Source organism: Nomascus leucogenys, chromosome 17, assembly GCF_006542625.1.
Source record: "Nomascus leucogenys isolate Asia chromosome 17, Asia_NLE_v1, whole genome shotgun sequence".
Classification (NCBI taxonomy): Eukaryota; Metazoa; Chordata; class Mammalia; order Primates; family Hylobatidae; genus Nomascus; species Nomascus leucogenys.
The window spans coordinates 60,419,681-60,445,641 of NC_044397.1; the positions used below are offsets into that span (position 1 = coordinate 60,419,681).

Genomic DNA, 25,961 nt, shown 5'->3' on the forward strand with positions numbered 1-25,961 from the left:
TCAGCCCTTCCCTCTTTCTCCTCTCTTTTCAGGACTTCAACAATACAAATGCTAGAAAATTTAACCCAGGCCCTCAGAAGGGAAGGGAATGGCACCTTTTTTTTTTTTTTTTTTTGATTTTGCGTCTCACTCTGTTACCCAGGCTGGAGTGCAGTGGTGAGATCTCAGCTCACTGCAACCTCCACCTTCCGGAGTCAAGCAATACTCTTGCCTCAGCCTCCTGAGATTACAGGTGTGTGCCACCACAACTGGCTAATTTTTGTATTTTTAGTAGAGACGGGGTTTCACCATGTTTGTCAGGCTGGTCTTGAACTCCTGACCTCGTGATCCGTCCGCCTCAGCCTCCCAAAGTACTGGGATTACAGGCATGGGCCACGGCACTCGGCAACACCACCTTTTTACCACCAAGTAGGGGTCAAAGGTCAGATTCCCTACTTGGCCTTCTGCGTGGAGGACTCCTTCCTCATTACTGCTGGGTATAAGAGTTCTGGTTCCCCATGTGGCTTCCACTGATTCTTCCCTGGTTGGAAGGAATAGGAGGGCTTCATTACTGCCCCACCCAATGTGGTCTCCACTAACACTCCAGAACCACACAAGATTCCTTAGGGGTTTGTTACTGCCCAACAGGGATAAAAGTCCATGGTCCCTATTCAACTTTCTCTGGAGGAATAAGTGGTCCTTACTTAGCCTTTGCTAGCAGGCACACAGGTAGGACCACAGTTCTTTCTGTCATGTTTGGTTCACACTGAGCAGTTGTCTCAATATTTTGCTTTGTGCTAGCTGCCCCTTTCCTGGTCCCTTGGTCAGAAGGAGCTGGCTTTTGCAGGGGGTTCTGTCTGTACCTGTTGGTGTTTCTGGGCTGCCAGCTTCTTCAGCTCATAGTCTGGGCTACATGAGGCAAAAAGACAACCTAAAGAAATCACTACTGGGTTGTTTTCTGGGTCCTGGGTGGTCTGCCTTCTCTCTACCTTTCAGAGTGTTCTTATGTTATTGCACATAGTGTCCAAGGATTTTAGATTTTAGGTGCACTTAACTAGAAGAATAGGGAAAAGAATGTCTACTTCATCTTCCCAGAAACAGGAGTTTTCAACCTTTAAGTTTTCATTTTTAATGATTTATTATCAATTCCTCCACACCTCCATTTGCTTTGTTTTCTATGTAGTACTTTATTTTTTCAGCAACTTCTCAATACATTATTTTACCCAAACATACAGTCTATACTTACTTATCCCAGAGCTTCTGTGGCCTGTTTCTTAATTTCCTGGGACTTCGCTTTCCTGTCATCCTGGGAATTATCTTTGTTGCTTTCCCTGGCAGACCCCTTGGGCTATGAATCCGTGTTTTCCTCTTCTTGGTTTGCCCTTGTGTTTTGTTTTGTTTTGTTTTGTTTTGTTTTTGAAGACCGCGTCTCACGCTGTCGCCCAGGCTGGAGTGCAGGGGTGCGATCTCGGCTCACTGCAACCTCCGCCTCCCGAGTTCAAGCGATTCCTGTGCCTCAGCCTCCCAAGTAGCTAGAATTACAGGCGTGTGCCACCACACCCGGCTAATTTTTCTGGCATTTTTAATAGAGACAGGGTTTCGCCATGTTGGCTAGGCTGGTCTCAAACTCCTGGCCTCATCTGATCTGCCCCACTTGGCCTCCCAAAGTGCTGGGATTACAGGCATGAGCCAGCATGCCCGGCCTCCCCTTATGTTTTGATGCAGCACATCCTCCAGTAACTTTTTTTTTTTTTTTTTTTTTTTTTTCCGAGATGGAGTCTCGCTCTTTCACCCAGGCTGGAGTGCAATGGCGCGATCTCGGCTCACTGCAGGCTCCACCCCCTGGGGTTCACACCATTCTCCTGCCTCAGCCTCCCGCGTAGCTGGGACTACAGGCGCCCGCCACCTCGCCCAGCTAATTTCTTGCATTTTTTTAGTGGAGACGGGGTTTCACCGTGTTAGCCAGGATGGTCTCGATCGCCTGACCTCGTGATCCACCCGCCTCGGCCTCCCAAAGTGCTGGGATTACAGGCGTGAGCCACCGCGCCCGGCCCCTCCAGTAACTTCTAAGAACAGGCTTCTGTGAGTTGAGGTTTTAGAGACCTGTCTAGTCATCATGACTAGATCCTTTCAATGGGGGGAGTCATGTCCATCAGTCAATTCTTCAAAATGTTCTTCCTTTACTGTCTTATTAACTTCTTCTCACTCTTCCCTTTCTTTTTTCTTGGAAGTCAGATGTTGAACTTCCTGAATTGATCATCTAATTTCATTTCTCTTTCTCATCTTTTGTTTATTAACCTTCTTTGTCTTTTGAATATTCTTTCTGGGACTTTTGTTTTTTTGAGATGGAGTCTCACTCTATTGCCCAGGCTGGAGTGGCGCGATCTCGGATCACTGCAAGCTCCGCCTCCTGGGTTCATGCCATTCTCCTACGTCAGCCTCCCAAATAGCTGGGACTACAGGTGCCCGCCACCGCGCCCAGCTAATTTTTTGTATTTTTAGTAGAGACGGGGTTTCACTGTGTTAGCCAGGATGGTCTCAATCTCCTGACCTCGTGATCAGCCTCCCAAAGTGCTGGGATTACAGGCACGAGCCACAGTGCCCAGCCTTTTTTTTTTTTAACTTTTATCTTTCAACACCTCTACTGAATTTTTTAAAGATATATAAATAACACAGCTGTTTTGTTTGCTTTTTTTTTGAACACACAGTCTTGCTCTTTCACCCAAGCTGGAGCACAATGGTGTGATCTTGGCTCACTGCAACCTCCACCTCCTGGGTTCAAGCAATTCTCCTGCCTCAGCCTCCCAAGTAGCTGGGATTACAGGCGCCTGCCACCACACCAGGCTAATCTTTATATTTTTAGTAGAGACGGGGTTACTCCATGTTGGCCAGGCTGCTCTCGAACTCCTGACCTCAAGTGATCCGCACGCCTCGGCCTCCTAAAAGTGCTGGGATTACAGGCGTGAGCCATTGCACCCGGCCTAATTAACACAGTTTTAATTCCAGAAGCTCTTCCTCTCACCTTTATTTAAAAGTAGAATCCTGCTGTCACTGTCAACAATATTTCCTCTTATCTTTCTGAAAATATTATATACTTTTAAATTTCTTCCCCTATTTTCTGCATTGTTGCTATTTATTCATGTTTATTTTGTGTATTTGTCTTGAGCTCTGCCTTTAAGTTGAAAGTTGTCCTCAAATGTGTACTTATACTCAGCTGCCTATGTTTGAAATGAGGCTCCAAAAAAGCTGACAGACGTCGGATGCCTGGCGGGAGTCCTGACTGTTGGAGTTTATTCAGGCTGGTTGGGTGGGTAACCCCAAGGGCCAGTATGGGCTGCTTAACTTCCTCAATGAGCACCCTTCCAAGAATTCCTTTGTGGGAAAGGCCTGGTTGCAGGCATTCTAGAAGCTTGAAAGAAAAAGGAATTGGGAATCTCTCCATTCCACATACAGGCTTTGACTTGACTTCCTTGTCTTCTATCTTGGTCTCTCCCCACCTGCCCCTGTACCAGGTTTCTGCATGTCCAAAGCCCCATCTTCCAGTGGGTGGGGATGAGTTAATCATCCGGCTGGGCCAGGTGAGAGTGGAAATCCCTCCCACGGACACTCGAACTGGCCCATGCACCTCCTGAGCCCCCTGGACTCCGTGTCCTCTGCAGGAACTTGGGTCTGGCTGGGTTAGCTCTAACTCATCTCACCCTCAGCGGTTTCCTTCTTCCATGTTTATGGACCACCTCATCCACTGTTGTCTCCTTTCCTATTCTCTCTGACCTCATGGCTTTATACCTTTTTATTCATATACTTTCATTTTAGGGGAGGGATTAAAAATCAACCTATGCATATCACATGCTTTATGCACAGTATTTTGGCCTCAGGCCTTTGAGACCCAATGATGAGCCTCAAACACATGGTCTGAATTCTAGGCGGTGACTGTTAGAGCAAGGTCATGGCCTTGACCAGGTAACTCTTTTCAACTGCAAACTACAGGAGACGTGACTTTTCTCCCAGCTCTTTAACCCTCTTCTGGTGGAGCAGCACATACTACCCACACAGCCAAGTCTTCGAGAGAAAGAAGGTGGCATTGCTACTACAGAAAAAAACAAACTGGGGTCAGCAGACAGAATCTGGGTTTTCAGTTATCCAATTATTAAATTTATCAGCATAGACAAGACAATGGGTGGGATAATCAACTACTAAGGTGTCTGTGTGGCTGTGTCTTATAAACTCAAGAGTGTCTGGTGGATACAAGCATGACCGTCACTGTCGTTTGGCAGGCATGTCCTGTGGCCCATGACAACTTACCTTTACCTCCTTCTCAATATAGTCGCTCAGCAGTCTGTCTGGCTCGACGCGCTCAGGCAATGACAACACCACAGTGTGCAGAGGGCGCCTCTCTGTCACCTTCTCATGGGCTTTCTTATCTCTACTCTTTTCACCTTTTAGGAATACTCGTTTAAATGGCGAGACAATTCCAGGCTGCAGGCAGAAATGGCAATGATTGGAGTTCATTATTCACAAATGCTTTGTGTTGTACCTACGGTTAACAAACAGAAGTAGCCAAAACTACTACCATGGCCCCCATGCAACAGGGATCACTGACTGCCAGACTGGTGAGAAAGGTACCAACAGCACACAAGCCTGAGGGGCCACAGCCAGCACACAGGCCAGCAGGGTGGGGCTGGGCTGCCATGCAGCCTCTTCATCTGTTCCTACAACACATAGAAGGCAGGTAACCTTATCTGGAAAGACAATGATAGAAGGGGGAAGATTCCCCACAGAAGATAAAACATAACATCATTCCAACTCTTTCCAGCTCAGCTGGGACACTTCATTTCTGAGAACTCCGGGAAGGCAGGTGGAAGGTGTGGCCAGTGCTGGCATCAACAAGTTAAGCATCTCAACAGCCAAGGTTGAGCACATTCTACAGAAGCATATTTCTTAATGGCTTAATGGGACATACGTTTTTTATGCAATTCCTTCCCCAGTGGGGAACACTTTAAGTGGGGTCACTGAGCATGTTGAGCTCCAATGCAGATCAACAAGGGAGAAACCAGGCCAGGCACGGTGGCTCACGCCTGTAATCCCAGCACTTTGGGAGGCTGAGGCGGGTACATCACTTAAAGTCAGGAGTTCGAGACCAGCCTGGCCAACATGGTGAAACCCCGTCTCTACTAAAAATACAAAAATTAGCCAGGTGTGGTGGCACATGTCTGTAATCCCAGCTACTCGGGAGGCTGAGGCAGGAGAATTGCTTGAACCCAGGAGGCAGAGGTTGCAGTGAGCCGAGATGCCACTGCACTCCAGCCTGGGCAACAGAGCAAGATACTGTCTCAAAAAAAAAAAAAAAAAAAAGTAGGGGGAGAAGCCCTGATCAGCAGCTGGCCAGCCCCTAACTCTGATGACCTCACACCCTATCCAGCATTTCATGACGGTTCTGAAGGCTAATCCTGCAATCAAAGTCAACTTAAAGAGTGAGAATCAATGAGAGAGCAAGAGAGGATTACAGCAAGCCTCACCTGCGGAATTCAGGAAAAGACCTGACACTTCATTCACAATAACTCCGTAAGAAAGCTTTTCATCACCACCTTTGACAATGGCGCCGGGGGTGGGGGGTTGGGGGGAAGCAATCCCAAATTGTGCTGAGAGATCATGCTACAATCCCTATCTACAGTCACCCAAAGGAGCATAAACCCGAGAAAACAAGACACTGATGTGCAGCCACAGCAAGGAAACATCACACAGGCCTGTAAAAACCAGAGCCGTGACTAAGAGTGAGAACTTTTTCCCCATCGTCTTCTCCATAACTCTCAACAGAGGAAAAGCAGGAGGAGATGACAACACTCCTTTTGCAGGTGCCTGCCAGGATAGGGTGACCCAGTGCACAGATGGCAGCCGAAACCCCCACAGTAGGCCAAGCTCAGACCCCCCTTATCACCAAACACAGAAACTAACAAAACATATATACAATAAATCACCAAACTTTCATTAAAAGCTCTCATTTCTGTCTCTCTCCAGCATATGGGAAATTCACCGATATGCAAAATCCAATATAAAATGGTGTAGCAGAACCTGTGGTCCTATAACCTATAACCTCCTCAAACCCACCAGTTTCACAGACGGACAATCGCAGCCAAGGACTACACTAGTCAGTAACCACTCCTGACAAAAGCAGAAATCGGTCGTCCAGGGGCTCCCAGCAGGCCCTGCAGCTGCCTCCCTAATGAGGCTGGGGTTGGACCCTGCCCTGTATGAGCCCCTCCCCACCACCACCATCATGCTCAGCTCTCCAGCATTAGCAGGAAAAGTAAATAAGCAAACAAAGGCCACCCCAAATAAAACAAATCCTCAAAAAGCAAAACCCAACATTTTTCCTGACCCTGCTGCCTCCTGACAGCCAAGGCTGAGCTTTCTGTTCCTCAGCTTCCTCCTTACCCTTCTTTATTTCATGTTTTATTCCATGCACCCAGGAATAAACAGATATGGAATCAGGAAGCTCTTTCAATAAAAACGAAAACAAAAAACACAACAAAAAGTCTTGCTTTCAGAGAAGTGCACTAATGCTGCCACCACGCCTCTGTCACTCTGTCCCGTGTTTCCTGCATCTCATGCACCCTTTGCCAGCTCTCTTTCTTCTACCAGTAAATACAGATGTTCCTCAGGTCCTAGGCATGACCTCTGCTCCAGCATGCATTGGGCTGCACATGTTCCTCAGGTCCTAGGCATGACCTCTGCTCCAGCATGCATTGGGCTGCACAACTTACTAAGCAAACTGGTTGGATGAGCTCTCACCATCTGCACAACAGGCTAACAATCCTTAGAGAAGTGCCACAGGCAATCAATACAATAATCTACATAAAGCTCTGAGCACATGTTTGATACGTTGTGAACAAGCAAAACATATACCAGTTAATTTTATGACTGTATTTACCTTGACAATAAGTTAAAATTTCTCTCTTCTTCCATTGCTGTCTATATATATATATAATCAGACTGTTTCCTACTCATCACTACCACAGACTAGATAATAAAGTTGGAGCAGCATCCCAGCCTAAGCTCTTCATTCGTGCCCCCAACAGGTGACACACCTGTGACCCAGGCTTAAAGCTCTATAATCTGCTAAAATGCTTCCTCTCTCACTTGGGCTGACTGGACCCACCCCTGCATCCGCCTTCTTCATCTGGAATAGCTCTTCCTTGAGCTATTCCAGGTCCCTGCCCGACCTGGAATAGTCTTCCCTTGACCCAGAGTGGTTCCCCATTGACCTGGAATAGTCCCTCATTTATCTGAACTGGTCCTCTCACAGACCCAGAGTAGTCCCCCGTTGACCAGGAGTAGTCTCTCCCCTTTGACCTGGAATAGGCCCCCTCCCAGGTCCCATTCTCTGCTGTTCAGCACATCCGGTGGTAGGGGAAAGTATGGAGTAAGGATGACTAAAGGTCCTCAGAGTTGGTAATAGTTGGAGCCAGATGATGTATACAGTAGCTTTGTTTACTTTTCTATTTTTTTTAAATATTTGAATTTTTAAAATATTTTTTGAAAAGGATGAATATATTTTCTGCTTCCTGCTGACTACACTTAAACTGAGGCAAAATATAAAAGCATAAAAAATTAAGATCGCCAATATCCTTACAAGATGATCTGCTCTAAGACGAACCACAGAGGGGACAGAAAGTGCTCCCAGGCTGGGTGCAGTGGCTCACGCCTGTATTCCCAACACTTTTGGGAGGCCGAGGTGGGTGGATTGTTGAGCTCAGGGGTTCAAGACCAGCCTGGGCAACCTGGTGGGACCCCATCTCTACAAAAACTACAAAAACTAGCCAGGTGTGGTGGTTCACGCATGTAGTACCAGCTACTTGGGAGGCTGAGGCAGCAGGTTGCTTGAGCCCGGTAGGTCAAGGCTGCAGTGAGCTGTGATCATGCCATTGCACTCCAGCCTGGGCAACAGAGTGAGACTTTGTCTCAAGAAAAATAAAAACTTTTAAAAAAGTGCTTCCAGGGCCGGGCGCGGTGGCTCATGCTTGTAATCCCAGCACTTTGGGAGGCCGAGGCGGGCGGATCACGAGGTCAGGAGATCGAGACCACGGTGAAACCCCGTCTCTACCAAAAATACAAAAAAAATTAGCTGGGCATGGTGGCGGGCGCCTGTAGTCCCAGCTACTCCGGAGGCTGAGGCAGGAGAATGGCGTGAACCCGGGAGGTGGAGCTTGCGGTGAGCCGAGATTGCACCACTGCACTCCAGCCTGGGTGACAGAGCAAGACTCCGTCTCAAAAAAAAAAAAAAAAAAAAGTGCTTCCAGAAGCTGGGTGCGGTGGCTCACACCTATAATCCCAGCACTTTGGGAGGGTGAGGCAGGCAGATCACTTGAGGTCAGGAGTCAGAGACCAGCCTGGCTAATGGTAAAACCCCGTCTCTACTAAAAATAACAAAAATTAGCTGGGTGTGGTGGTGGGCGCCTGTAATCCCAGCTACTTGGGAGGCTGAGGCAGGAGAATCGCTTGAACCGGGGAAGCGGAGGTTGCAGTGAGCCGAGATTGTGCCATTGCACTCCAGCCTGGGCAACAAGAGTGAAACTCCATATCAAAAAAAAAAAAAAAAGGCCAGGCATGGTGGCACATGCTTATAATCCCAGCACTTTGGGAGGCCGAGACTGGCGAATCACTTGAGATCAAGAGTTTGAGACCAGCCTGGCCAAGATGGTGAAACCCCATCTCTACTTAAAATACCAAAAATTAGCTGGGCGTAGTGGCAGATGCCTGTAATCCCAGCTACTCAGAAGGCTGAGAAAGGAGAATCGCTTGAATCCAGGAGGCAGAGGTTGAAGTGAGCTGAGATCACACCATTGCACTCCAGCCTGGGCAACAAGAGAGAAACTCCATCTCAAAAAAAAAAAAAAAAGGTGCTTCCAGAAGAGCTTGCTGGGATTGGCCTGGGCTCAGAAGGCACGTGGCCTTGTGCTGCCCAGGCCCTGGCTCTACAACAGCAGTGAAGACAGGATGTCCCTGAGGCACTTTCGGGCTTCATTCTCCTTAATTCCTGACAAGCTTTGAGCCCCAGGACAAGTTTGGACATGACAGGTAGTTTGCAGCGAGGGGTTCTCATGGGAGAATGGTGGGAAATGGTCACCTATGATTTGTCAGCCAAGAAATCATGGTAAACTGTAAGTTAAAAACGGCCCTCAAAATTTAGTGATGCAATTTTAGCCATGCAAAAAATCACGTTTCTCTAGCCTCACTAAAAACACACCAGGCTTTGCTTGCCTGTGATTTCCTCTCTTCTGGCACTCCCAGGTGACCAGATGGCACATGAATTACTTTTCAATTGTGTATGCTTGACCACTCACTTATTCTCCCAGGCCCTATGATGTACAAGACCCTGGCCTGGAGGTTATGGAAATAGAGAGGCATGTGGCCCATGAGCCCAGCTTTTTGGAAGCCTGCATCTCCACAGACATGGATAATCTCATATCAGCCACAGGAAAATGGCTGTCCCTAAACCATTTCTGCCTGCTAGCCCCCAAAGCTCATTCCTCCTAAATGATAACTAGCTGTGTCATGGACAGTGACTGAACTCTGAATCCGACAGTGTGGGCAAGCAGCCTGGCTCCATTAGTTGGCTCTTCTCAAAGCTGCCTGTTAGCCAAACTAGTTACTAATCTACCTATGGGAGCAACAGGAAACCAACTCTGAGACAGGAGATTTGCCAAGATAAACCTCTAACCAAGAAGCCCACACCAAATCAACAGGTCCCACAAACCACATACAACCTACACTGTTATTTCAATGTTGATGTACAGGTCATAAAATTATAGTCTCCACACAGAATTATAGCCTGCACTGGGAAGGATTCTGGGGCCCCCCCGTCCTACAATCCCACCCCTAAAGAGAGACCCTCTGCAGTTAGGCAGTGAAATAGTAGGAACTCCTGCAGGACAAGGAAACCAGGATGGCCCTCTGTAGATGCCTCTTATTGCCCAAGCATCAGTTCTTCCCCAGATCGAGCCCAGCTCTGTCCTCCTCTGGCCTTTGTTCTCTCTTTTTTTCGAGATGGAGTTTTGCTCTTGTCACCAAGGCTGGATGGAGTGCAATGACGTGATCTTGGCTCACTGCAACTTCTGCCTCCCTGGTTCAAGCAATTCTCCTGCCTCAGCCTCTGGAGTAACTGGGATTACAGGTACCCGCCACCATGCCTGGCTAATTTTAGTATTTTTGGTAGAGATGGGGTTTCACCATGTTGGCCAGGCTGGTCTCAAACTCCCAACCTCAGGTGATCCACCAGCCTCAGCTTCCCAAAGTGCTGGAATTACAGGCATGAGCCATTACACCTGGCTGCCCTTGGCTCTTACCCAGCAGCCAGCATGGAGCTTGCACAGACTGGACAGCAATAAATGCTGGTACTGACTCTCGATGGAACGCCTGGACCAGGCTAGGCATCTGGGGAGGCCCTTTGGTTAGAGGTGACACAGCCCCTGCCCTCAATGATGTCACAGTCAAGCAGAAGTAGTAAGACCAGAGTAAAGTAACTGAAATTAAATCCACAGTAAAAACAGCCAATCAATGCTGAAGACACACAGGATGCTCCAAAGGTACACTTAGGGCTCAGCCACCCTGTTCTTCAAGCTGCTGTTCTAAGCAGCAAGAGACAAGGAGAGGAATGAACAGGAGATACAACCTTCTGACTGCTCACAGACTAGCAGAGGAAGGTGACCCTGGAACACCAAAGATAGGGCATGCCAAGGTGCTTCAGAGGAACCTGCCCCTTCTACCTGGGCCTCCAAATCATGAACAGTTTAACAAGCAGACTCTGTGGACTACTTGGAGGCAGGCGTCTCTCTGGCCCTAGTCCTTAGTCTTCAATAGCAGCTACCACAAGTTTCTTTTTTTAATGTCTCAAATAATTTTAATTGATGGGTAAGCCTTCCTAGAAAGTGGAACATTAACACTATTAAGTAAAGAAATGCATCCTTGCACATCTGCTGCAGCCTCCCTCTGCCACTCCTACCCATTCAGCATGGAACGCAGGGTAGCTGCTGTTCTTGCTGAGGATGATGGGGCTTTTCAGAGGTAGTGTTTGCTCAGCTCTCAGCTGCAGGGGGTGGTAGGAAGGACAGCTGGTGCTGGGGGAGAGCTCTCCGCTATTCCAGATGCAAAACTGAACAAGAAACCACCTCAGATTTTTGGAAAAGAAGTTGCTTTTGAACACAAAATTTAAGCTGATGGCTGGGTGCAGCGGCTCACACCTGTAATCCCAACACTTTGAGAGGCCAAGATGGGAGGATCACTAGAGTCAGGACTTCAAGACCAGCCTGGGCAACAGGGTGAGACCTCATCTTTAAAAAAAAACACAAAAATTAGAATATAAAAATTAGCGGGACGTGGTGGCACAAACCTGTAGTCACAGCTACTTGGGAGGCTGAAGTGGGAGGATCACTTGAGCGTAAGAGGTCAAGGCTGCAGTGAGTTGTGATCGCACCACTGCACTCCAGCCTGGGTGACAGAGCAAGACCATCTCAAAACAAATAATAATTATTAATTAAAAAGAAAAAAGCTGAGCGTGGTGGCATACATCTGTAGTCCTAGCTACCTGAAAGACTGGGGTGAGAGAATCACTTGAACCCAGGAGCTCAAGGCTGCAGTGGGCTATGACTGCCCGCTGCACTCCAGCCTAAGTGACTGAGCAAGGCCCTCTTTTTTTTCTTTTTTTTTTGACCTGGAGTCTCACTATACAGCCCAGGCTGGAGTACAGTGGTGTGATCTCAGCTCACTGCAACCTCCACCTCCCGGGCTCAAGCAATTCTCCTGCCTCAGCCTCCCGAGTATCTGGGATTACAGGTGTGCACCACCACACCTGGCTAATTTTTGTATTTTTATAGAGATGGGGTTTCACCATGTTGGCCAGCTGGTCTCAAACTCCTGACCTCAAGTGATCTACCCACCTCGGCCTCCCAAAGAGCTGGGATTACAGGTGTAAGCCACTGCACCTGGGCAAGGCCCTGTCTCTTTTAAATCTAAAAAAAGAAAGAAAATAAATTTAAAGGAAAGTTCTAGTTAAAAAATAAATTGAGGCCAGGCGCAGTGACTCATACCTATAATCACAGCACTTTGGGAGGCTGAGGCGGGTGGATCAGTTGAGGTCAGAAGTTCGAGACCACCCTGGCCAACATGGTGAAACTCCGTCTCTACTAAAAATACAAAAATTAGCTGGGCGTGGTGGCGCATACCTGTAGTCCCAGCTACTCAGGAGGCTGAGGCAGGAGAATTGCTTGAACCTGGGAGGTGGCAGTTGCAGTAAGCCAAGATCACACCACTGCACTCCAGCCTGGGTGACAGAGTGAGACTCCGTCTCAAGAAAAAACAAAATAAAATAAATTAAGGGCAGGCACAGTGGCTCACACCTGTAATTCCAACACTTTGGGAGGCCAAGGCAAGAGGATGGCTTGAGGCCAGGAGTTCAAGACCAGCCTGGACAACATAGCGAGACCTGTCTCTAAAAAATATTAAAAATTAGCCTGTAGTTCCAGGTTCTCAGGAGGCTGAGGTGGGAGGATCACTTGAGCTTGGGAGGTTGAGGCTGCAGTGAGTTGTGATCACACCACTGAACTCAGCCTAGGCAACAGAGTGAGAGACCCTGTCTGGAAGGAACGAGGGAAATAATTAAATGGTTTCGAATATTTTTAATGTACAGAATCAGGATTCCAGTAAACCATCATGGGTTCTTTAACTCACTAGAATGTACTATAGATGGACACACAGAATTTAAAAGGTGAGATTAGCTCAGGCAACCATTCTTCATTCAACATGTATTTGATTGAGCACGCCTGTTCATCACCACCAAATGATCTTATTATCACCTTTGAACCTCAGAGACCAAAGGACCAATTCAGTCCCCAGAAGGAAACCAGGCTAAGTGCTATTTCTCTTCCATGAGTGGAGTCTCAGCACCAAGGTGAGGTGTGGGGTCTATCCCAGCCTAAGTCTCTCCTGAAGAAACTGAGGCTGTGAGGGTTGAAGGGACCTGCCAGAGCCCACAGTACGGAGCCAGGAGGAGGGAACACAGGGCTCTGAGTCACCATGCAGCGCTGTGCAAAGACATCCATATGGAATATATGCCGCCTCAGATAACTGTACAGAACTTTCTAAACTCACTCTGGAAGATCCCTAGATCCTTACAAATTCTTGCAAAGTTTACGTCTTAAGCTTAAAACAACTCTTAAAGTTGGAAACCTAAAATGTACTTCTGAGTTAAAAAACTAAAACTAAATCTGGCCTACTAGGGCTTACCTACTGAGAATGCCCACCTCACACAAAGCCAAGGCTCAGGCTCTGGGCAAGGCTGGCCCTCGGGTACCAACTGCGGGTCTTGAGTTTTGTTAGATCTGAAGCTCAACATTATCAGCCTACTTGGGTGAACAGGATCTGGAGTAACTGGGTCTACTCAACAAATTCTCAGAAACTAACTTATAAGTCAGGGCACCTGTTTATTAATTTACAAGGAGAAATGAATCCACTAAAAGAACCAGCAAAAGCAGACTCATGAGACAGTAGCCTCTACTTGGGGACCAAAGTAAATAGTATGGCTATACCTTCCAGCTGCGTTCTCCATGCAAAACACTGAGCTCAGTATTACTCTGGAGAAAGTGCTAAAAAGTCTATAAGGAAGAAAGGGAAGAACATTTAGTCACACTGAGCAGTACCCAGCATGTCTCTGCTACAGGGTTCAGGCATTTTCATTTGTGCAAATTATTTAACCCTTATGAATAAACTACAAGGTGGGTTTTATCTAATAAAACAAAACTGCCTCTGAACAAAGATGTTTAAAGTATTATAAAAAGGCCTAGGTATCCTTAAGGCCAACATTCAGTACATCTCATGAGTATTCACTATGCGCCAGACACTGGGGCTGTAGGAGCCACCGTCCCTGCCCCCAGGGAACCCCCAGTCTAAAGAGGGAGACAGACAAACTGCAACTGCACAGCCACATGAGGGCCCAGCAGGAATGAGGGAAAATGACTGGAAGAGGCACCAAACTCAGTGCTCGGGTCTGAGAAGACAGTGGAACCTGGAGCAATGATTTTGTCCAGCTGGACAGTGATAGGCTATAGTCCCAGAATGACACCTGCCATCCCTCATAAATCACACTGCCAAAGGTGCACATCGGAGGCACTATGACAAATCCCCTCCTACAAGCTCCATGACAACTCCTCTGTGGACACCCACATTGCAGCCCTGCCTATCTGAATTTCCACAAACTTCCAGCACTCCCTGCAGTGCCAGTTGACAGATTTTTTTTTTTTTTTAAGTGCTTTGGTGCCTACCAATGGAAAAAGGACCTTTCCTCAGTGCTGGAGAAGCCTAAATGATGAGTATGACATAGCCGGTGTGCACCCGCATCTCAGGACACAGCTAATTTCTTTCTTTCTTTTTTTTTTGAGTCGGAGTTTCACTGTCACCCAGGCTGGAGTTCAGTGGCACAATCTCGGCTGACTGCAACCTCCACCTCCCGGGTTCAAGTGATTCTCCTGCCTCAGCCTCCCAAATAGCTGGGATTACAGGCGCGTGCCACCACACCCGGCAAATTTTTTGTATTTTTAGTATAGACGGGGTTTCACCATGTTAGCCAGAGTGGTCTTGATCTCCTGACCTCCTGATCCGCCCACCTCCACCTCCCAAAGTGCTGGGATTACAGGCGTAAGCCACTGCACCCTGCAGATAAAGCAAATTTCAAGGGGAACCAGAGCTTTGCCCACTACTGCCTGTTTGCTTCAGTGAGAAAGGCACAGGCACCTTAGTGCCCACAGGAGGCCACACTGGGAGTGGCCAGGATCCATGCTGGTGGGGTCTTAAGCAGCACCCCACTCGTGTTGCAGGCTTCGTGGATGAAATCCCAGCTTTGGGTGCTCTCTTGCTTGACCATCTCCCTACATCATTTTTCAACCAAGCTCTTGGGTCCCAACTGACCACAAATCCACAGGAAAATTACTTCTCCCTGGGAGATGTAAAACCTGTGGCTTCTTCTTCCTTGAGTCAAGATGGATGAATGCAACAACCTATACACCCCACCTGGATGGGACGGCACTTCTCCTCCATACACGCCCCCTGCCACAGGGTCTCAGACCAGGAAGCCAGCAAATGAACCCTCCACCCACCCCATCATCCCAAAGCAGGGGTCATGGAGACTGGGCTACCCTAGCTCACAATGGGCAAGCCCTGGGAAGCAGCCATGAAAGCCACCCACAGGGGACTCACACCATCATTCTAAATGGCGCTTTCCGCACTGGACTTGCACCTACCTCATTCTCCATGGAATACCCTGTGTGAAATTCTGTTTGAGGAATTTCTTTGGAGAGATTCTGGTTCCTCCTCCTCTGCCGATAGCTACTATGCATTCTCTATTCACTTCTGAATTTGTTGAAAAATATGGCCAGATGTTAGCCCTCCCTCTGAAAAAAACATGACTGAACAGGAAGACCAGAAACCACAGCTTCCTTCTGCAAAGCCACTGAAGCTGTTTACAATTTTTTAAAAGTTTAAAAAGCAGGCAGCACCCAGAAACTGTTGGCAAAATCCAAAGTCTGCACGCACAAAAAGACAAAGTAAACCAGCTCATTTTCCCTACTTCCCACAGCACGCGAACCCCACAGACAGCCTCCCTGCATTTCCAGCAGAAACTCTGCAGTCAACGGAAGGACATTAATCGAAAGTCCACCATTCTGCACATTCAAATGCCAAAGCTAAACAAGCAGACAGAAAGCACTGTGAGGGGCTACCCTTTCCTGGAGACAACAGGCCGTGCTGTTGGTGAAGACCCACGGTACCCGCCTCATACGAAGGGTGGAAATACGTGACAAAGCTGTTCCAGTCACCCTGTTTGCAGTACTTGCTCAAAGGCAGCAAGATCTTCACAGAGATAACTCCATTCCCAGGTGGGGCTTGGGCAGGGTACACCAGGCTCTAAGGGTCCTCAGCCTACAAGTGCCTCTACCTGACTCCAGGACTCATGAGTTTGAGTCAGCAGCACTTTGAAATTAAACAGGGTGCCTCTGGGCAAGCTCACTTCTTCAAGGCAAATTTCCTAATCTAGAAAAGCAGAAGTTGGATCTGTTGCTGGTGAAGGCTCTTAGAACTCTGAAAATTCCAGAATGGCTTGCAAAAAGGGAAGGCTACTTAATTAAATATTCTGGTTGGCTGGGTGCGGTGGCTCATGTCTGTAATCCCAGCACTTTAGGAGGCCGAGGCAGGTGGACCACCTGAGGTAAGAAGTTCGAGACCTAGGCCGGGCGCGGTGGCTCACGCTTGTAATCCCAGCACTTTGGGAGGCCGAGGCGGGCGGATCACGAGGTCAGGAGATCAAGACCACGGTGAAACCCCGTCTCTACTAAAAATACAAAAAATTAGCCGGGCGTGGTGGTGGGCGCCTGTAGTCCCAGCTACACGGAGAGGCTGAGGCAGGAGAATGGCGTGAACCCGGGAGGCGGAGCTTGCAGTGAGCCGAGATTGCGCCACTGCACTCCAGCCTGGGCGACAGAGCGAGACTCCGTCTCAAAAAAAAAAAAAAAAAAAAAAAAAGAAGTTCGAGACCAGCCTGGCCAACACGGTGAAACCCCATCTCTACTAAAAACAGAAAAATTAGCCAGGCGTGGTGGTGGGCACCTGTTATCCCAGCTACTTGGGAGGCTAAGGCAGGAGAATTACTTGAACCTGGGAGACAGAAGTTCCAGTAAGCCAAGATAGCACCATTGCACTCCAGCCTGGGTGACAGAGTGAGACTCCGTCTCAAAAAAAAAAAAAAAAAAAAAAAAAAATCTGGTTAGAGTGACTATATTCACAGATCAATAAATAAACATAACAATTACAATACAATTTTTTAAATATTAGGTTGAACCAAATCAAAGTGATTTTCAACAGTGTTTTGGCTATAAAAATGGTACTTTCATACAGTTCTATTTCATTAACCTGTAACAAATTAAGTTTAATATTTCTTGATTCTGAAAAGACTGACCGCTTCAGAATAACAATTTAGTGCTTCAATTATTATTCCATATACCACAGATGTAGAAACTGTCATAAAGTTGGAAAAGCAACATTAGAACTAGATTTGAGTCAATATCCGGTATTAACTGGACTGTCACTTTCTGTCTTTAAAAACCAGAGTAGAGTCACAATTTCAGATTGCTCCTTTCTAAAAGTTGCCTATACAGGGCAGAACCAGCTGACCCTGACCTTCAGGCAGGCTCAAAGGGAAAAAGGCAAACCAGGAGTGAGATACAGAAAGAGGTGCCACTCAGCTGAGCAGCCTCACCTCTATTTTGGCTACTGCAGGGAGGGAAAGGGTTCCAGGGAAATAGACGACTAAAAAGAAAACCCACATGCTCTGAACACTAGTCAACCCCAACCTTCCCTCACAAACACAGTGATCCCCACGGTCAGCATGAGAGAGAAAAGCCAAAGAGCAAATGGGAAGAGACAGGCACAGGAACCTACATTCTAGCTAGTATACTTAGAGACACTTGAGAAGAACTGCATCCATAAAATAAGACTAGACAGCTATGAAAAAGAGAAAATGGCGCGGTGGCTCACGCCTGTAATCCCAGCACTTTGGAAGGCTGAAGTGGGCAGATCACCTGAGGTCAGAAGTTTGAGACCAGGCTGTCCAACATGGAGAGACCCCGTCTCTACTAAAAACACAAAATTAGCCGGGCGTGATGGCGCATGCCTGTAATCCCAGCTATTCGGGAGGCTGAAGCATGAGAATCACTTGAACCCAGGAGGCGGAGGTTGCGGTGAGCTGAGATCACGCCATTGCACTCCAGCCTGAGCAACAAGATTGAAACTCCGTCTCAAAAAAAAAAGAAAAAGAGAGAACACAGAACAAGAAATATATCTTAGAAATTACAAATATGACTGCCAAAATAGAAAATTCATAGAATAATAACAAGGACATAGTGGACAGCCCAAAGAATGATGTGAAGAAGAACTGCAGGGTTGGCTAATGCCTGCCTGCTGCTGATGGCCACAGCTGCAAATGTTTTACAGATGAACATTTGCCACCAATTCGATAAAGGGAATCACCAACTTTGAACCCTGATTAAGCAAAATGTTAGCCCCCAAAAAGAATTCCATTCTCAGTAGTAGAACCACATTACAAAAAATTGTACTCAATTATTATACCTTGAATTTCATCAATAAAAAATTTATGAAAATAGGCTTTCTCTCTTATATAAGTACCTACTTAATGGCCTCAATTTTGCCCCTTGGGCCACACAGCCTAAAATATTTACTATCTGGTCCTTTACATGACGTTTGCCAACCCTGTCTTAGAACATAAAGTGAAGAAGTAAAAAGTTTAATGTGAGAAAAATTAAAGGCCACAGAAGCCAGGTCCATCGAGTCTAACAGTTTCCTAAGAGGAGAATAAGTGCAGGCAGAATCAAAGAGGGACACAAATATCAGAAGACAACAATGATGAACTCAATTTTATGGACAAAAAAAGCACAGTAACAAGTAGGCTGAATGTAAGAGACAAACCCTAAACACTTAAGACTCATTTCATAAAACTGCAGAATTTCAAGAGAATCTTAAAAGTTTCCAATAAGAAAATGCAAAAAAAAGTACCAGTAAAAGCAGTAAGACTCAGATCACCATCAGTTGTATCATGATAAATGGGAATATGGTAATCCCTTTAAAATTCTGTGGGGAAATTAATTTAAATCTGGAAGTTAACTTAAAACCAAACTGTCAATCAAGGTGCAAAATAGTTATTTTCACACCTGCAGTGCCTTGGGATCTTTACACTCCAAAAACCCCCTTTTGAAAAACATACTAGAGGATATACTCCCAGCAAAAGGAGGAGGATCCAAGAGAGAAAAAGATGTGGACTCCAAGAAACGGTGGAACCAACCCAGGATGCAGAGAAATCCCAGGGTGACAATGACAGTGTTCAGCAAGCAAAGGAAAATCTAGAAGATTCCATTATGTAAACTAAGAGCCTAGAAGTTCTTGACAATAAAAACATGTTTCTTGGGCCTTGACTAAGGCCTGGCCTGGACATGCAGAGATGAAACTCCACAATGCCTACAGGTAATCATTTAATGTTTGACTGACTGCTGAATGGTGATGCCAGAAGTTATCATCAGCTGAAGAGGCTTTCCTGAACATTATAATCAGCTGAAGAGACTTTGCTGAACTGGCTACTCAGAAATCCAAAAAGTCCACACTTTAGATGTAAGGAAAACACCCAGAACTAAATTCAAAACTGATACAGAGGCCGGGCACAGTGGCTCATGCCTGTAGTCCCAGCACTTCGGGAGGCCGAGGCGGGAGGATCACCTGATGCTGGGAGTTGGAGACCAGACTGACCAGCATGGAGAAACCCCGACTCTACTAAAAATACAAAATTAGCCAGGCATGGTGGCACATGTCTGTAACCCCAGCTACTAGGGAGACTGAGGCAGGAGGATTGCTTGAACCTGGGAGGCGGAGGTTGCAGTGAGGCGAGATTGCGCCACTGCACTCCAGCCTGGGCAACAAGAGCAAAATTCCGTCTCAAAAAAAAAAAAAAAAAAACAGCCGGGCGCGGTGGCTCACGCCTGTAATCCCAGCACTTCGGGAGGCCGAGGCAGGCAGATCACCTGAGGTCAGGAGTTCAAGACCAGCTTGACCAACATGGTGAAACACCGTCTGTACTAAAAATACAAAATTAGCCGGGCGTGGTGGTGCATGCCTGTAATCCCAGCTACTTGGGAGGCTGAGGAAGGAGAATCACTTGAACCCAGGAGGCGGAGGTTGCAGTGAGCCGAGATTGTGCCACTGCACTCCCGCCTGGGTGACAGGGTGAGATTCCATCTCAAAATTAAAACAAACAAACAAACTGATACAGAGCTATCAAAATAATGACTAAGCAAAGATGCACAGGACAAAAAAAAAAAAAAAGATTTCCCAGTAATCTCACTGCCTACCATAATAAAACTGAACCTCATTCACAATAACAAGGCATTCTCTAGAAACAGGCTGAGTAAACTCTACCACACAGGCAAGCCACCTGTTTTTGTAAATAAACTGGGGTTTTCTTGTTTTTTTTTTGTTGTTGTTGCTGTTAGTTTTGTTTTTTGAGACGGAGTCTCGCTCTGTCACCCAGGCTGGAGTGCAGTGGTACGATCTCAGCTCACTGCAACCTCCACCTCCCAGGTTCAAGAGATTCTCCTGCCTCAGGCTTCCAAGTAACTGGGATTACAGATGCGCGCCACCACACCCGGCTAATTTTTGTATTTTTAGTAGAGACGGGGTTTCGCCATGTTGGCCAGGCTGGTCTCGAACTCCTGACCTCAGGTGATCCACCTTCCTCGGCCTCCCAAAGTGCTGGGATTACAGGCGTGAGCCACTGCGCCCAGCCATAAATAAAGTTTTATTAGAACATTTAAAAAAAGAAGTTTGGGCCAGGCATGGTTCTCACTTATAAGTGGGAGCTAAACTATGGGTACACAAAGGCATACAGAGTGATATAATGGACACTGGAGACTTAGAAAGGGAGAAAGTGGGAGGGAGGTGAGGGATGAAAAATTACCTACTGGATACAATGTACATTCTTTGGGTGATGGGTACACTAAAACCCCAGACTTGCAGGGTGAGGTGGCTCATGCCTGTAATCCCAGGACTTTGGGAAGCCGAGGTTGGTGGATCACTTGAGCTCAGGAGTTCGAGACCAACCTGCCCAACATGGTGAAACACCATCTCTATCAAAAATATAAAAATTAGCCAGGCATGGTGGTGGGCACCTGTAATCCCAGCTACTCGAGAGGCTGAGGTAAGAGAATCACTTGAGGCCGGGAGGCAGAGGTTGCAGTGAGCCGAGATCCTGCCACTGCACTCCAGCCTGGGCAACAGAATGAGACTCTGTCTCAAAAAATAAAACAAAATAAAAGCCAGACTTCATCACTATACAATTCACCCATGTAACCAAAAACCACTTGTCCCCCAAAAGCTACTGAAATTTTTTTAAATTTAACGTTTCTTTTGAAAGAAAAAAGAAAAGCCATTTATCAGAAACTCTAAAGAAAAGGCCGGGCGCAGTGGCTCATGCCTGTAATCCCAGCACTTTGGGAGGCTAAGGCGGGCAGATCACGAGGTCAGGAGATCGAGACCATCCTGGCTAACATGGTGAAACCCCGTCTCTACTAAAAATACAAAAAATTAGCCAGGCACAGTGGCAGGCGCCTGTAGTCCCAGCTACTAGGGAGGCTGAGGCAGGAGAATGGCGTGAACCTGGGAAGCGGAGTTTGCAGTGAGCTGAGATCGCGTCACTGCACTCCACCCCAGCCTGGGCAACAGAGCGAGACTCCATCTCAAAAAAAAAAAAAAAAAAAAAAAGCTGGTCCAAAAAAAAAAAAATAATGATCCCCACATGAAACATACTAAAATGTGGCCTAATTCTGAACACCAACCACAGCACAGATCAACAGTCTCCATTTGTTCTCACTGCTTGACATTCACCTTCCAAAGTACAGATTTTGTGGCAAAAAGCTACATCCCCTCACTTACTGTAACCACACTATTTGACATACAATTCAGACTACAATAAAGTCCTAGGTGTGCTCACTGCTATTGGACTTCCATTGTTTGTAGGTCTTTTCCATGCAGATAGCTAAGAAATACATGACAGTTCTAATTCAAAATGAATCTAGCAAAATTTTTCCTTAAGTTCTTTAACTTTATACTTGTATCCTTTAAATTCTTACATGAAAAAAGGGTTGCTACCTACATGGCTGATTTCACATGCCACTAATGAATCATAACCCACAGTGTGCAAAACTGTGAGAAGACAGCTTCAACAGCTCTTTGTCACAGCCATGCAAGGCAACAGCAGGAACGACGACTCCACCTTCCTTCCCTCTCTCATCCCGTCCCCTCTCCTCCCCTCCTCCTCCTCCCTGGCTCATCCTCCCCTGCCCCATTCTCCTCCTCAGCTCCTCCTCCTACTCCCCTGCCTCATCTCACTCACTCTGCAAACCGCACTTCCAAAGGCATACCCAGGGGACAGGGAGATGGTGCCTGATGTATAGTTTTATTTATTTATTATTTTATTATTATTATTTTTTTTTTTTTGAGAAGGAGCCTCGCTCTGTCGCCCAGATTGGAGTGCAGTGGCACGATCTCAGCTCACTGCAACCTCTACCTTCCAGGTTCAAGCAATTCTCCCGTCTCAGCCTCCTGAGTAGCTGGGATTACAGGCATGTGTCACCATGCCTGGCTAATTTTTGTATTTTTAGTAGAGACGGGGGTTTTACCATGTTGGCCAAGCTGGTCTTGAACTCCTGACCTCAGGTGATCTGCCCGCCTCGGCCTCCCAAAGTGCTGAGATTACAGGCGTGAGCCACCGTGCCAGCCTATTTATTATTATTTTTTTATTTTTTAGAGACAGGGTCTCGCTGCATTACCCAGGCTGCAGTGCAGTGGCACAATTATGGCTCACCGCATTCTCTAACTCCTAGGCTCAAGCCATTGTCCCACCTCAGCCTCATGAGTAGGCTGGGACTACAGGCATGTCGCCACACCTGGCTTTGGTGCAACAGCTTTAAATCCACCTGACCTCTGCCCTTCTGACACAGCACTCGATGTTCTCGACCTCATGAGCACTAAGACTACCCTCAGACAGTGAGGGAGATTCAGGCAGGCAGTGACAGCTCCCCAAAAAGCTCTTTACACAGTGGGCACTAAGCAAGTGTTTGAAATAAATACCAAGGTAATAAGACTGTATTATTACTGCAAACACAGAAAAGCATACACAAACAGGAAAGCAATGTGAAAGACTCTAATAATAGTTGTTTCTAGTGGGTGTGATTTTTTTCATATAATATATTTTGCTACTTTCTTCTGAGATATAAATTTTTTTTTTTTTTTTTTTTTTTTTTTTGAGACGGAGTCTTGCTCTGTCCCCAAGGCTGGAGTGCAGTGGCGCGATCTCGGCTCACTGCAAGCTCCGCCTCCTGGGTTCACGCCATTCTCCTGCCTCAGCCTCCCGAGTAGCTGGGACTACAGGCGCCCGCCAACACGCCCGGCTAATTTTTTGTATTTTTAGTAGAGATGGGGTTTCACTGTGTTAGCCAGGATGTTCTCGATCTCCTGACGTCGTGATCCGCCCGCCTCGGCCTCCCAAAGTGCTGGGATTACAGGCTTGAGCCACCGCGCCCGGCCTAAATGTATTTTTTAGTAAGAAAACTAACAAGTTCAGTTTGGAAAATACTAAAAATTTTTAGCAAATACCACTTTCACCTAATAAAAATTGTTCTCGAGAGGTGGGTAAAGAAAAAAAGAATAAACCTTGGTTCTACTATAGAGAACAATTTGTTAACATCTACTAAAATTACAAATGCACATATGCTTTCCCAGCAACTGCATTTTCGGGAATTAATCCTACAGATGCATTACATACATGACAGGTTAGAAAATTAATTGCTTCATTATTTGTTAAGCAAAATGACAACCTAAAAGTCCATAGGAGGGCTACTGTTTAAATATAGTAGCCCACAGATAAAAATGCCATTCCACCCTAAAGAAGAATAAAGAAACTATATATCTATAATGAAAGAGCTCCAAAACACACTGTCAAGAAAAAATAAACCCAAAGAAGTTCTTATTCCCTTAAGAGAGAAGTAGACTGTATCAAAATAACTTTCTCACAGACTGAGATTATGAACTCGAGATAAAATGTGAAAAACAATCTTCTAAAGACACTGGAGACAAACAAGAAATAAAAAAGCTTGGAATTTATATGACCCTTGAAAGAAGGGAACATCACTGGGCAAGATCCACTTTCATATTGCTTTACTCCTGAGAGTGTGCCCCAGTCTGAGAGGAATGGAGCAGAGAAAAAAAAGGTGCAATTTTATTGGCCTGACAGGTTAAAGGAGGATTTGAGACTGCTAAAGAAGCTGGAAATTGAGAGGGAAATATAGGAAAAGAGGAACCCACCAAAAAAGGAACCAAAGTCTGAGTATAAGGTCCCCTCAAATCTTTGGCTGAACCCTGAACTGTGTAAGGGGGGGTGAGACTCCCACAAGCCCAGAAAGGACACGATAGCTTGAAGGTTGAAGGAGCTGAGCTGATGGCTGGGCGCGGGAGCTCATGCCTATGATCCCAGCACTTTGGGCGGCCAAGGCAGGAAGATCACTTGAGGTCAGGAGTTTGAAACCAGCCTGGGCAACATAGTGAGACCCCATTTCTACAAAAATAAAAATTAGCCAGATAGTGCATGCCTGTAGTCCTAGCTACTTGGGAGGCTAAGGTAGGAGAATTGCTTGAGCCCAGAAGTTTAAGGTCAGAGTAAACTACGATCACACCATTGCACTCCAACCTGGGTAACAGAGCAAGATCCATCTCAAAAAAAAAATCTGAGATTTTAGCTCTCCCTAGCTGCAGGGTCTAGATAAGAGTTTGGAGTCCAAGTCCTGCCAAGTTAGAGGAGCTTAATGAGCACCTTAAACACTTGAGACTATCCATTTGAAACCCCACAAAGGCCACATCTTAGGAGTAAAACGTACATTCCAGGACTAAGAGATTTACCCTAAGAGTAAGGACAAAGATCAAAACTGATCTACCAAAACAAAGTATAAAACCCAGCCAGGTGCGGTGGCTCATTCCTGTAATCCCAGCACTTTCGGAGGCAGAGGCAGGAAGATGGCTTGAGGCCAGGAGTTCCAGACCAGCCTGGTCAACATGGTGAAACCACATTTCTATTAAAAATACAAAAATTAGCCTGGCATGGTGGTGCATGCCTGTAATCCCAGCTACTTGGGAGGCTGATGCAGGAGAATCACTTGAATCTGGGAGGCAGAGGTTGCAGTGAGCCGAGATTGCGCTACTGCACTCCAGCCTGGCGAGAGAGTAAGACTCCATCTCAAAAAAAAAAAAAAAAAAAAAATTCTTAAAACTGTCAAATAAAAGACATTCAATACAACAAAAATGAAAAATGACAGGTAACTTCTCAAGAGAAAAAATGGATGCCAGAAGACAGTAAGTCTTCATCTTTAAAATGCTGAAAGAAGCTGGGCATGGTGGCTCATGCCTTGGGAGGCTCAGGCGGGCAGATCACTGGAGGTCAGGAGTTGAAGACCAGCCCCATCAACATGGTGAAACCCCATCTCTGCTAAAAATACAAAAAAAATTAGCTGGGCTTGGTGGTATGTGCCTATAATCACAGCTACGCAGGAGGCTAAGGCAGAAGAATCACTTGAACCCAGGAGGAAGAGGTTGCAGTGAGCAAGATCACGCCACTGCACTCCAGCCTAGGTGACAAAGCGAGACTCCATCTCAAAATAAATAAATAAATAAATAAATAAAAAATGCTGAAAGAAAACAGTCAACCTAGAATTCTACATCCTATAAAACAGAGGTCCCCAACCCCCAGGCCACAGACTGGTCTGGGTCCATGGCCTGTTAGGAACCAGGCTGCACACAGCAGGAGGTGAGCGGAGGGCCAGCGAGCATTACCACCTGAGCCCCGCCTCCTGTGAGATCAGTGGCTGCATTAGATTCTCATTGGAGAACAAACCCTGAACTGTGTGTTGGAGGGATCTAGGTTATGCGCTCCCTACGAGAATCTAATGCCTGATGATCTGATATGGAACAGTTTCATCCCAAAACCTTTTCCCCACTTTGGTCTATGAAAAAACTGTCTTCCACGAAACCGGTCCCTGGTGCCAAAAAGGTTGGGGACTGCTGCTGTAAAACTATCCTTCAAAAATGAAGATGAAATGAAGGTATTTTCAGATAATAAAAGGTGAAACAATGTGTCAGACCTACACCATGAAAAATTCTAAGCAAGGTCTTCAGGCGAAGAACTAAAAATAAAATCCTAAGCACCCCAACTGACTGAACAAAGCCTGTTTTGGTCCCAGCCATGACAAGATGGCTTGGGACACACCTCATTATATTCCCTCCCTTTTGTAGTTCAGGCACAACTGACCAGCATTAATGTTAAAATAGAGACCACA

General features: G+C 46.5%; 1 protein-coding gene across 5 annotated transcripts in view; it reads right to left on the reverse strand.

Moving 5' to 3' along the window:
• The window catches only part of CCM2 (CCM2 scaffold protein), a 78,589-nt gene that overhangs the window by 34,544 nt on the left and 18,084 nt on the right, over positions 1–25,961 (reverse strand). For 3 of the 5 annotated variants that reach the window (XM_030797227.1, XM_030797229.1, XM_030797226.1), the window contains exon 2: positions 4,282–4,455. The exons of 1 other annotated variant lie outside the window; for it this stretch is intronic. In XM_030797227.1, coding sequence (XP_030653087.1) covers positions 4,282–4,455 — 174 coding nt within the window. Of the gene's footprint in view, positions 1–4,281; positions 4,456–15,266; positions 15,692–25,961 lie in introns of those variants that run through there. One more of the 5 variants, XM_003268905.4, reaches the window with a different exon arrangement.